The sequence below is a fragment of the Silurus aristotelis genome (assembly GCF_946808225.1).
Source record: "Silurus aristotelis genome assembly, chromosome: 6".
Lineage (NCBI taxonomy): Eukaryota > Metazoa > Chordata > Actinopteri > Siluriformes > Siluridae > Silurus > Silurus aristotelis.
In genome coordinates, this window is record NC_139579.1 from 23,642,237 (window position 1) to 23,655,852 (window position 13,616).

At 38.6% G+C, this 13,616-nt stretch overlaps 1 protein-coding gene across 3 annotated transcripts in view; it reads left to right on the forward strand.

Moving 5' to 3' along the window:
* cdin1 (CDAN1 interacting nuclease 1) overlaps positions 1-13,616 on the forward strand; it is a 69,614-nt gene that overhangs the window by 29,300 nt on the left and 26,698 nt on the right. For all 3 annotated transcript variants that reach the window (XM_083545615.1, XM_083545613.1, XM_083545614.1), the window contains exons 7-11: positions 2,152-2,231; positions 2,585-2,634; positions 6,112-6,179; positions 7,540-7,605; positions 7,939-8,044. In XM_083545615.1, coding sequence (XP_083401741.1) covers positions 2,152-2,231; positions 2,585-2,634; positions 6,112-6,179; positions 7,540-7,605; positions 7,939-8,044 — 370 coding nt within the window. The remainder of the gene's footprint in view (positions 1-2,151; positions 2,232-2,584; positions 2,635-6,111; positions 6,180-7,539; positions 7,606-7,938; positions 8,045-13,616) is intronic.

A 13,616-nucleotide genomic window follows, 5' to 3' on the forward strand; every position in this document is an offset into this window, starting at 1 on the left:
AGGCTCATTTCTCCTGTGCCATTCATCATTTCATCAGAGCCTGATAACGGCACGGGCGTTTTCTGCTTTTCCGTTTTTTTTTTTTTTCGTAAACACTGGTTCTGTATTTATGTACAAGTCCCAGAGGAGGTGAAGCTGCTCTTTTTAGTATTCTCCTCCACTGCACGCTTGCTCAGATAAGGATACCTCAGTCAGAATTTATGCCGACACGGGACAATTACAATAAATTTGGTGTGTATTTACAGTGCTCTATTGTGTGTTGTGAAATTGTGCTGCAGGGGGAGTCTTTGCGGTGTGTGTGTGTGTGTGTTTGTGTGTGTCTGTGTGTTTGAAAGGCGGGGGGCGTCTTTAATAAATGTATGCTGATGTTCGAGGCTGCAGTGATGCGAGGATGTTAGGCTCTGTTGTTATTTACTAGGCTGTTTGGGTGCAACGGCGGATCCCAGGCTGCAAATGGCATTACGGCTGGTGATGAATGAGCATTAGGCTAAACTCATTTTAAAAGCAGCCTGATTTATTAGCACGCTGGCCTTCGGATTTCATCAGGTCAGCGCATGGCTAAAACCACGCAATGTCAGCTCCAAGGTCACCTCCTTTGCAATCGTTTTTTAACCACCTTCCTTCAGAAAACGGAGGGAAAAGAAGCGCCACATATGTCCCACAAAGCACAGGGTGGGGAGAAAAGAAAAAATAACAAGTGTCAGGCAAATGAAAAGCTGAAATGCGATTTGCGTGCAAGGGTGTGTATGTGAGAGGCACCAAAATTTGATGGTGGTCAACCTCCAATTATGAGTGCTAGTAAGACAAGAGCTTTAATGGCTGCTGTTTGCCTTCAGGGAGGTTTATTACACAGTACTGTTTTGCAGGAGCAGCGTCAAATCTATAAAACTACCATTAGGAGGGGGAAAAAAATCAATCAAAATGCCATTAAAGTGGAATAAGTTGCCAATATTGCTGATGTGGTTGCGGGTCCTTTGATTTTCTTTCAGATTATTAGGCACAGTCGAGTAGTGACTTTGTTAAGGGAAACGAGTGTTGTTGGGGAGTAATATGTCTCGTGGCTTCATAAAGTTTGCTGCCTCATATTTCCCACTTTATTGATTATCCATTATCATTTGTCATGAGGTGTCCTAACTCAAGGGGAAAATATAACCCTCTTTCTTCAGCAGCGAGCAGCACAGGAGCGCCGTATAGATCTGCGTGTGAAGGTACCAATCTCCGAGAAAAATGAGAGCAGAAATGAGGTGCCTCGCAGGCCTGGGCTCTGCATTGGAGAGGGAGAGAGGAGTGCTGACTGGGCTTTGTTCTGTCTCACTAGCAGCGGCAGATCACAGCGTACACCTCATATTTGTCATTTCTCCACCGGGGGTTTGGAATGAGACGTAAGGAGCAGCACCTCAGAGAGAGCTAGAAGGAGGGAGAAAGAGAGAGAGAGAAAGAGGGAGAGAGGTTTATGGTTAATAAAAGCATGCATGGTACAAAGATCTTAGAGGGGGCTGAAAGAAGTGTTTTGTTTTTGTCTGTTTTTTTCTATTTTATCACATCTCTTTTCCTCTAATCATTCCTTTATTCCTAAAATCTGCTTCGGGACCAATTCTCCAGTGCCTCTTCTGTATTTCTCTCTTTCGGCACTCCTCTTTTAGAATATAGAAACGTTCCTGGAAGTGTCAAGGCAGCAGCGGCAATTCTTCATGACCATACGTATACATCATTAGAATCGGGCACGTCCTCCATTTCGTCACGCGGCGATACAATCCATTTAATCGGAATGTGCGTGAAAAATGACTTGGGGATTTTTGCCTTTGCAGTAATAAGAAATCAATCCAAAGGCCTACCAAATGTGATTTATAACGTTAGTGCTGCTGGAATGTGGTGAGAGATACAAAATATTCATCCTTCATAACGCGTCTGAAGCATTTATCTGCGCAAAAATCTCGTTCGGCTCTGAGCTTTTACCCAATTGAGTGCGGAACATGTCAGAGTAAGTGGTGTAAAATATGGTATTTGTGTCTACAGCTGCGCTAACAGCCACCTGTCACTGCCGTGACCTAGTCAACTGGGGCAAAAGGTTTCTTTTCTGCCTGTCTGTTAAACCTTAGTCACATTTTTCTGATTGTTTTGTTCATGTGTGGATTTGTTTTTTCTTATTAGCATCCAAGCAAGTCCTGAACAGCATGCTGCGGGAGCCATCTTTAATTCCAGATGTGCAGCTCGCCATACATGTGGAACAGGTACGTTTCGGCGTCTCTGTCACTTTTTTGCATTAAATATAAATGCATAACTAGTGATTAATGATGCAGTTGGGATGTCCATGTGAAGTGTGTGTGTGTGTATACACACACACACACACACACACACACATTTATGCATGTTAATTAACATGACTAGCCATGTATCCAGGGCCAGTAAATAATCCAGAGTCTCATATTTGCTAATAGCATCATGTGAGCGTCTGTACTGGTGCGTGGCATGAGCTCGTATCCAGTGTTTGCCTCCCTTCCTGCTATCAGTTTAACGGGTGCACAGAGTCCCTCTTTCAACCCCCCTGATCCACGCCGCAATATTTCTTCTCCCTCTTTTTCAGTGCACTATAAATGACTGCTGTTATGGACCGCTGGTCGACTGCATCAAACAGTATCCTTTCCCATAAAATTTTAAGTCTAAAGTTGACGAGGTGCTATTCACGGAGATGAGATGTGTCCAGCTTCACCTGAGATTCAGCGAGCAAGTGAGCGAGTGGGCGAGCGAGCGAGCGAGGTTTTAACCGTAGTAAAATAAACAAAAAAGCTGCCATGCTTGGGGCCCTTGAGCAAGGCCCTTAACCCGCTGTGCTCCAGGGGCACTGTAATATGGCTGCCCCTGTGCTCTGACTCCAGCTTCCTACATCAATCTGATATAGAAATCATTTCCCTGTGGGATCAATGAAAAAATTTATAACGTTCAGTTTGATAATACTTTAATGTCTACAAAGACACTGACAATCTTTAAAAACAAGAAAAAAAAGAATTAAAATCACCAACATTTATTTAGTCTTAATTTGTAATAACAAAAAATTTTAACAACTATGTCAATGATAATATACCATATTACTATACTATATTCATGATACTTCAAATAAAGTGCAGGGTACTAATTTCTTATGACGTTATTATTACAATATATCGCCCAGCAAGTAAGTGTGTGTGTGTGTGTGTGTGTGTGTGTGTGTGTGTGTGTGTGTGTGTGTGTGTGTGTGTGTGTGTGTGTGTGTGTGTGTGTGTGTATAAAACTGTGTATATAAAACTATCTGTAGAGTTAGCAGTGCATTATTCTCCTGTTGCTCCTGAGAAGAGGTTGTCAGAAACAACATGGAAACAGGATTTATTTGTTTTTATTTTATTTTTTTTGCAAACAAGCTTTGCTTTCACTAAATTCACATATTTCATAGGTTTCAAGTAAAATCTTGTTTAACTCACTTGCTCTCTCTTTTTTTTTTCGTGTGTGCTTATGGGAGATTTATCAGCACCTTGGAGAGTACTTGTCAGATCACCATGATGGACCTTTGTCCTTTGTCCTTCAGTGAGGACTCCTTTCATCTTTCAGTCTTTTACACACCACGTGCCTTCTGCTTCTCACCTTTAAGTCTGTTTGCTGAATTTAAATCAGAGGTGTGCAACTGCTTTCTTTTAATTAATGTATTTTTTGTTTATTGACCGTTCCATATTCAGCTGTATTTAACTTTATTCATATAGCCATTTTAATTGACATTGTTGCAGAGCTGCTTTACAGAAAACCAGATACAGTTTTAAATGTATCCCTCATAAACATGCCTGGCAAGAGAAAAACTCCCAACGACAACATGAGGTTGAACTTGAAGAATTTGGACTAGGAGACCCAAGCATGCTCCAAAATAACAGTGCCTCGGTGCACAAAGCGAGCTCTGAAGATAAAGTTTAAATGGGTTGGAGTGTTTGCCCAAAAAACCTTTTGCTAATTTGTCCCCATTGTTTCTGGTCATTAAATTCGATTGTATCCAGAATAAATTATATTCCAACAGAGCTTTAGGTGCATTTTAACTCTTATGTCAGCTTATAACAGCAAGTTAAAAAAATTAAATAAATAAAGCTCTTTACAAACCACAGTACATAGTGGTGTTTGGTCAACTGAGGGTCAAATTGCTTTTCTCAATGCACTCAAACTGTACTCGAGTTTGAATGAAATCAGACCTAGTCCACCTCGGTCAAACGTTTCGTCGTTACCTGAGCTCAATTGCTGTTTTCTCACCTGTCTAAAGAACCGCACCAAAAAGTACAAAGAACCATGGTTCGATTCAACACACGAAACACATATGTGCATATGTGAAGAGACTGCCTGTCAGAATGCCCTCTCTTCACTTCCATAAGAGCGCTCTAGTGTGGCTCGATCTCGCTGAGAACGCGATTCAACCCCGATTTGAACTCTTATAGGACGAGAACTGAATTTTGTGGCGTATTACTGGTTACAGGCATGTGGACATGTGAGCTGCTGACCGACATGGTGAAGGACGGTGCTGAAGTGCTGCTGAATTAGAATGTGTTTTAAACATATATGGGGGGGGACACAATGTTTTAAAATGATTTAGTAGTGTATATAATATAATACAGTACATTACTCAAAGTTTTTCCTCGTTTCCTATTTTTGATTGAACATGACATTTTCCTCTCCGTAGTTCTGACCAGTGATTGAACATCTTTGTGGTCTGCTTTAAATGTAAGCTCAAATCAAGAATGTGCTTCTGATTTGATCATAGCTGCTCATAAGTTTGTACTCCTAATGACAGCCACTTATCAGTGCAGCGATGCAGTCTCAGTAATCAGAGAAGGGGAGACGGACGGTTATGGGCTGTCAGAAATGGGTCATCATATAAATACTGCACTCTTGAGACTATTTTGTGTGTGTGTGTGTGTGTGTGTGTGTGTGTGTGTGTGTGTGTGTGTGTGAGAGAGAGAGAGAGAGAGAGAGAGAGAGAGAGAGATTGAGAGGTGGAGTTGGTCAGCCTGCAAGCTGTTTAGGACCAGGCAGCTGAGAACCCTGCTAGGCTTGTCTGTTCTTGGCCACTGATCCCTGTCCTACCCTGCCCACCATCGTTGTCCTGCCTCTTTACCTCTTTTCACACCTCTCCCTCCAGCATTATTCCTCATTCACTCGCTTGTTCTCCGAGGGGTTCATCAAACCAGCCCACTCGCTCTTCTTCTGGCTCTGCACCATGACATCAGGGGACTTGCTCTAGTGCCTGCACCCAGACGTCCCCATAATGGCCCAGGCAGTCACTCTTCTCAGTGGCATGTCTCTGCAGAAAGGCACATGAGCTCATTTAGCAGGAGTTAAGCATTAAATCAGACCTGTTCTGATAAATTGGAACATTTTAAGCACCCATCAGTCAAATAAATATCAACAGCCTGAAGTGAATAATATATGCACCGTCCCAGTTTGATATTATGGGGTGGTGTTTTCCCAACCCACTGCACATCTGATATTAAAGTTTGTCTTACAGCTTTTTTGCATTAGGTTTACCATTTAATGCATCATGCCACATTTCATCATTTTCAAATACTGTTCCAGGTGATTGTGATCATCTTAAGTATTGTTTAGCGTCTGGGGAGAAAAAACACAAGATTTTTACACACGATCCTATTGATTCTCAACTTTATTGCAGTTGCTATTCCTAAGTACACACACACATACACATATATATATATATATATATATATATATATATATATATATATATATATATATATATATATATATATATATATATATATATATATATATATATATATATATATATATACACAATACTACACCCTTCTGGTGTTGCCACAGCAACACTGCTCAGTAACTTGGCGTTTCCATAGCAACCTTGCATGCAGGTAAAACTGTCCCCATTTTATGAGTCAAATTTGACAAGTTGCTTTTTTTCCCACTTGCACTTCATTTCAATTTAAAATAGCCTGCATTACTATCCGTTCGAAACCATGTTTACTTAAAGAAATGTTTAGCAAACAGACCTAAAGTCATCGGGTATCGATTTGATTCTTTTGCTGTCCGTAAAAGTTGTTTCCTGCTTTTTCCTGAACTGTGGTTTATCAGCTCTATTGGTCAGGAGCATGAGGAGATCCTCAGAGAGAAACTCAGAGAGAAGAGCCTGTCTTTTTTAGGTAAGCTGTGTGTTCCTGTTTCTTTTTATTTGTGAGCAGCAATATACATGAGGAATTCTTTTTTTTTTTTTTTTTTTTTAAATATATCACCTATAAATTAACGCCACCAGGTTTTGGTCCTTTTTCCTTTTCATACTTCAATTTATAGCAAACGTGCCTAAAGCACGCCAAATCTCCCTTATGTAATTGTTTTGCACTCGTTTTCAGAATAGATTCTACCATAAATACAATAGACAGATGCATATTGACCTGCTGTCTGCCACAGCCTAAGCATCATGATGTTGGAAGACTTAAAGTTAAGGTTGTGAGTAGCCAGGTGTGAAATTTCCTTATTTTTCCTTCCCCATCTCAATACCCTACAGAAAAGCAAGCAGCGTATTTTCGAATCAGTCTTTTTTCTGTCATTAGGAAGATATCATTTATTTGGGCCTCGAGTGCTGACCTTAGCAGAGACGGCCGCGAGGACTGTTCTAAAACTGTCAAAGTTTGGGGCGCAGGGGTCACACAGGCGGCTTCGCCCAGCTGATAAATGGATTGGAAATAAGCTCCCCAACACTAGGGATGGTCCATTAATTTTAATCAACGGTGATGTAAAAAGGCGATCGGCGCCGCATGACGGTGTCAACAGCCCGGCAGGTGTCGAGAGAGACCACACAGCCCGGACCCCCTCACAGTCCAAGACCTTCAGCCCTCGTCCCCCTCAGCCCATTAGTCGAGCTTGGCTGAAGACGGAGAGGCCAGCCCCTGGAATTGAATGACCTGGTCAGCCTGAGATTTAATGGAGAAATCAGGTGTTCCGCAAATAATGGTCGAACCGCGCCAGGAGTCAAGGACAATGGCAGAGGCACACGTGCACAAGGGTCATGCTTTCAGCTGCTATAATGCCAGCCATGTCCTTTCTGTTCTTTATGAAGCTCACCAGCTCAATGCTTTCCCCTGCCAGCCTGCGCCTGATGGATTTTTGTGCAGTGTTTGCAAATCACTGGCAGATGTAAAATGTGATGTTTTCAGTGTGTGGGGGAAAAAAAATAAAAAGTTATTTTTTTTGTTTTGTGTTTTTTGTCTGGTGTATTACATACTTGGTAGGAAGTTAACATATAAATGCATTGGTACTTAAAGCACTCGGTATGAGCTTATTTATTAATTTGTTTTTAAACACACTCCAACTCTTGCGTTTCTATTCGCCCGCACTACACTACAGGCCAATAATCTGGAGGCGAGTAGCAAACCCCATGCTGTTTTATTATTAGTGCCTGAATATGATAAAGGTCACTTTGTCACTTAGGCATAAAGTCCACTTTCTATTTGGCTGAATTTGATTAGTGCGATTTAATTAATTGACTAAAATGTTTCCCCTCAGATGAGAATCAGCTACGGGCCAAGGGTTATGACAAGACCCCTGACATTATCCTAGAAGTCCCCATTGGTAAGTGCTTGGAAAATCAGAATGAAAAGAATCACCCGGTCAGTCAGCAGTGACTATTATAGGCCTAGAGTTATTTCACACACAGTCCCAACTGTCAAGCTAATGTTAAAATAATGCCATTTCATGTCTTATGAGGTTTTTCCCTCTGAATACAAACTATTAAGGCATCCTGCAAGAAAATACCACATGTCGCCTCAGGAGAAGCTTTTCTTCATGATAAAGTTAGATAGATTTACACATCTGTCTGCATTTAAAATGCCATAGCAAACTAAATCCAGTGCAAAAAACAGTGATGCACTGTTTAATTTTTTATTTATTTTTTTCAACTTGCAGCTGTTGAAGGCCATATTGTGCACTGGATTGAAAGCAAGGCCTCATTCGGGGATGAGCAGAGTCATCGCACTTATCTAAACGAGCAGTTCTGGAGTTACTGGAACAGGTAAGACATTTATAATAAGACATTAAGTCTTTAGTAGTCTCTGAAGATTACTAAAAGAAATCGAAATACTGTAAACAATATCTTGTATTAAACAATCATTTTTTTAATTAATAAAAAAAAAAAAATGTAACTTAAAAAAAATACATTTCCCCTAGCGCATTATGTAGACCCGTTACGGTCGACGAATATCTAGCGGCGCCTCTCCTCCGTTTTTTTTTTTGTAGTTTTTTCCGAACAAATTTCACTTTGAGGACAGGTTTATTCGTATCCGCGAAAGTTCGTAAAGTGAATGTCCGCAAAGTGGGGTGTGTGTGTGTGTGTGTGTGTGTGTGTGTGTGTGTGTGTGTGTGTGTGTGTGTGTGTGTGTGTGTGTATATATATATATATATATATATATATATATATATATATATATATATGTATGTATATATATATATATGTATATGTATATATATATATATATATATATATGTATGTATATATATATATATGTATATGTATATATATATATATATATGTATATGTATATATATATATATATATATATATATATATATATATATATATATATATATATATATATATATATATATATATATATATATATACAGTGAGGAAAATAAGTATTTGAACACCCTGCTATTTTGCAAGTTCTCCCACTTAGAAATCATGGAGGGGTCTGAAATTGTCATCGTAGGTGCATGTCCACTGTGAGAGACATAATCTAAAAAAAAAAATCCAGAAATCACAATGTATGATTTTTTAACTATTTATTTGTATGATACAGCTGCAAATAAGTATTTGAACACCTGAGAAAGTCAATGTTAATATTTGGTACAGTAGCCTTTGTTTGCAATTACAGAGGTCAAACGTTTCCTGTAGTTTTTACCAGGTTTGCACACACTGCAGGAGGGATTTTGGCCCACTCTTCCACACAGATCTTCTCTAGATCAGTCAGGTTTCTGGCCTGTCGCTGAGAAACACGGAGTTTGAGCTCCCTCCAAAGATTCTCTATTGGGTTTAGTTCTGGGGACTGGCTGGGCCACGCCAGAACCTTGATATGCTTCTTACAGAGACACTCCTTGGTTATCCTGGCTGTGTGCTTCGGGTCATTGTCATGTTGGAAGACCCAGCCTCGACCCATCTTCAATGCTCTAACTGAGGGAAGGAGGTTGTTCCCCAAAATCTCGCAATACATGGCCCCGGTCATCCTCTCCTTAATACAGTGCAGTCGCCCTGTCCCATGTGCAGAAAAACACCCCTAAAGCATGATGCTACCACCCCCATGCTTCACAGTAGGGATGGTGTTCTTGGGATGGTACTCATCATTCTTCTTCCTCCAAACACGTTTAGTGGAATTATGACCCAAAAGTTCTATTTTGGTCTCATCTGACCACATGACTTTCTCCCATGACTCCTCTGGATCATCCAAATGGTCATTGGCAAACTTAAGACGTGCCTGGACATGTGCTGGTTTAAGCAGGGGAACCTTCCGTGCCATGCATGATTTCAAACCATGATGTCTTAGTGTATTACCAACAGTAACCTTGGAAACGGTGGTCCCAGCTCTTTTCAGGTCATTGACCAGCTCCTCCCGTGTAGTTCTGGGCTGATTTCTTACCTTCCTTAGGATCATTGAGACCCCACGAGGTGAGATCTTGCATGGAGCCCCAGTCCGAGGGAGATTGACAGTCATGTTTAGCTTCTTCTATATTCTAATGATTGCTCCAACAGTGGACCTTTTTTCACCAAGCTGCTTGGCAATTTCCCCGTAGCCCTTTCCAGCCTTGTGGAGGTGTACAATTTTGTCTCTAGTGTCTTTGGACAGCTCTTTGGTCTTGGCCATGTTAGTAGTTGGATTCTTACTGATTGTATGGGGTGGACAGGTGTCTTTATGCAGCTAACGACCTCAAACAGGTGCATCTAATTTAGGATAATAAATGTAGTGGAGGTGGACATTTTAAAGGCAGACTAACAGGTCTTTGAGGGTCAGAATTCTTGCTGATAGACAGGTGTTCAAATACTAATTTGCAGCTGTATCATACAAATAAATAGTTTAAAAATCATATATTGTGATTTCTGGATTTTTTTTTTTTTAGATTATGTCTCTCACAGTGGACATGCACCTACGATGACAATTTCAGACCCCTCCATGATTTCTAAGTGGGAGAACTTGCAAAATAGCAGGGTGTTCAAATACTTATTTTCCTCACTGTATATATGTGTATATATATATATATATATATATATATATATATATATATATATATATATATATATATATGTGTATATATATATATATATATATATATATATATATATATATGTGTATATATATATATATATGTATATATATATATATATATATATATATATATATATATATATATATATGTATATGTATATATATATATATATATATATATATATATATATATATATATATATGTATATGTATATGTATATGTATATATATATATATATATATATATATATATATATATATATATATGTATATATGTATATATGTGTGTGTGTATGTAGAACTATAATATAGACAAAAAGTCAAACAATTAACTAACTGGTTATTAAAATGATCGTCTTCATTGTAAAATGTAGCAGCACAGTGGTCTCTCTCTCTCTATATATATATATATATATATATATATATATATATATATATATATATATATATATATATATATATATATATAATATAAAATTTTTTCTTTATGCAGCAGCTGGTATGACTTGCATTTCTTGCACATACACTATATGGACAAAAGTTTGTGGACTGCTGAGTATAAAGCAGATCCATTTGGTTTTAAACTGTGGCTGTAGAGATTTCTCTTTCACACAGCCAGACAGACTCACACAGCCACGAATTTATTTGTAACGTAAGGTACTGATGTAGGATGAGGAGGGTTGTGGTGCAGTCAATTTATTCCAAAGGTGTTCAATAGGGTCAAGATCTTCTATTTCAAAACCATGGAGACCATATTTTTTTCAAGCTTGCTTTGTGAACAAGGGTTTTGTCATAATGATAGAGGTTTGGGTCTCCTACTTCAAGTGATGGTAAAGTTTTAATGCAAAGTCATCCTATACAATTAGGGAAGAACCACATAGGATTGTGAAAAGTCAGGTGTCACATTTACTTTTGTCGATGTAGTGTATAAACTAACCGTATTTGATGGAAATATTTACAATTAAATCTTTTGGTGGTAGATTTAAACTTCTCAAGGTCCGGAGGGCATATTATAGGCTGGGCTGTTAGGTGAAGTAGGTACAGGGCTTAAATCTTACACTGAGAAGATAAGAGTACTCGGAGCCTGTGTCACACAAACGGCTTGTGGCTTTGTAGCTGAAAGCTGGCTACAGAATCGGCAGTCTACAGATTGACATCATATGCCTTTATGTAGCTGCCTTTCTCTGTATTTCCATCTGTGCATATGTGCACGTGTGTGACTGACAGAAAGCTCAGCATGTTCTCTGCGAGAGATGCCTGATCGTTTTTTAAAAACCAAACAAACTAAGGCAGGCTTTCTAAGCAAGCCATGCATTTGAGGTCATGTAAACAGCTGTATTTGGTTTGTAAAAAAAAAAAAAAAGTGTTGCTTTCCAAACAATTCATCACTGCAGCATTGTACTTCACATACAACAATGAAGAAGTGCATGCAGCTTGAAATGATTTTTCACCCCATAGATATATGGGACGTGCAAGAGGAAAAATACTATTAAGATAAAAATAGTGCGATACCATTCAATGATTTATCAGCTTACTACAGCATATCTATTTTTGTCTTAATATGATACAGAAGTTATTTTTTTATATTCAACATCTGAAACATAAATGTGAAAAAAAAAACAATAGTTATGCAGTTATTGGAAAATAATCATTATCATGTTACCATTTATTTTTCATTAGCATGTCTCAGAGATTTTTATTTGTTAATCAATTTTTGATAATCAATGGATAAGGTATCATACATTTTTATCTTTTTTATTGAAAGAATGTGAAACATTTTACATAAAAAGACTTTTCCTCTTCAAGCGCTCTTTCTTTCTTTTCTTTTATTCTATTTATTGCAGTTCTGACACTGGAGACTCCATCAATGTTGAATTAAAGAATATGAATTAATTACTTTTGAAATGCTCTTTTACAGCAAACATGTTAACGTGTAACTATAACGATATTAATTTGCTAATTTCCCCCCTTGTCACTAGAACGGTTGTTGGAGCTTCTCTATTCCAGAAAATTAATCTTATCTGATTTGAACATAGAAGCGTTATGGTGGAAAGAAATGGTTGAATGGTTATATCGGCTATAATAATTGTTTCGAATGCATTTTTGTGAAATTGTAACGTTCGGAAAGTGTAGATGAGCTCTTTTTCTTGAATTTTCTCAATTAATTGCTCCTGAAGTAGTAACAAGCGAAAATATCATCAGTATCAAGATCACTTAAAAGATTTTGCACTTTATCCTTTTATGAATGCACTTTTTGCCCAGTTTTTTATATTCCTTTATCGAAATATAAATTTTTTATTCCTTTTTCTTATTACGTGCAATGCGGGTTATCTATCTGTCTGTCTGTCTGTCTGTCTGTCTGTCTGTCTGTGTGTGTGTGTGTGTGTGTGTGTGTGTGTGTGTGTGTGTGTGTGTGTGTGTGTGTGTGTGTGTGTGTGTATATATATATATATATATAAATACATGGCCCTGTGTGAAAACTGTGGTTTATCAAACCTGAGTTCAATTTCTCTATCCACACCCAGGCCTGATTACTGCTTCACCTGTTCACAATCAAGAAATCTTTTAAATAGGACCTGCCTGACAAAGTGAAGTAGACCAAAAGATCCTCAAAAGCTAGACATGCCGAGATCCAAAGAAATTCAGAAACAAATAAGAAAGAAAGTAATTGAGATCTATCAGTCTGCAAAAGGTTATAACGCCATTTCTAAAGCTTTGGGACTTCAGCAAACCACAGTGAGAGCCATTATTCACAAATGGCAAAAACATGGAACAGTAGAGAACCTTCCCAAGCCGGCCGACCAAAATAACCCAAGAGCACAGCGACAACTCATCCAAGAGTTCACAAAAGACCCCACAACAACATCCAAAGAACTGCAGGCCTCACTTGCCTTAGTTAAAGTCAGTGTTAATGACTCCACCATAAGAAAGAGACTGGGCAAAAATGGTCTGCACGACAGTTCCAAGAAAAAAAAAATACTGCTAAACAAAAAGAACATAAAGGCTTGTCTCAGTTTGCCAGAAAACATCTTGATGATCACCAAGACTTTTGGGAAAATACTTTGTGGACTGACAGGACAAAAGTTTAACTTTTTGGTAAGGTGTGTGTCCCATTATGTCTGGTGTAAAAGTAACAGCGCTTTTTTCAGAAAAAGAACATCATACCAACAGTAAAATATGGTGGTGGTAATGTGATGGTCTGGGGTTTCGCTGCTTCAGGACCTGGAAGACTGAAAACAAAAAATCCTGAAGGAGAATTTCCAGCCAACTGTTCATGACCTCAAGCTGAAGCGAACAATAATACAAAACACACCAGCAAGTCCACCT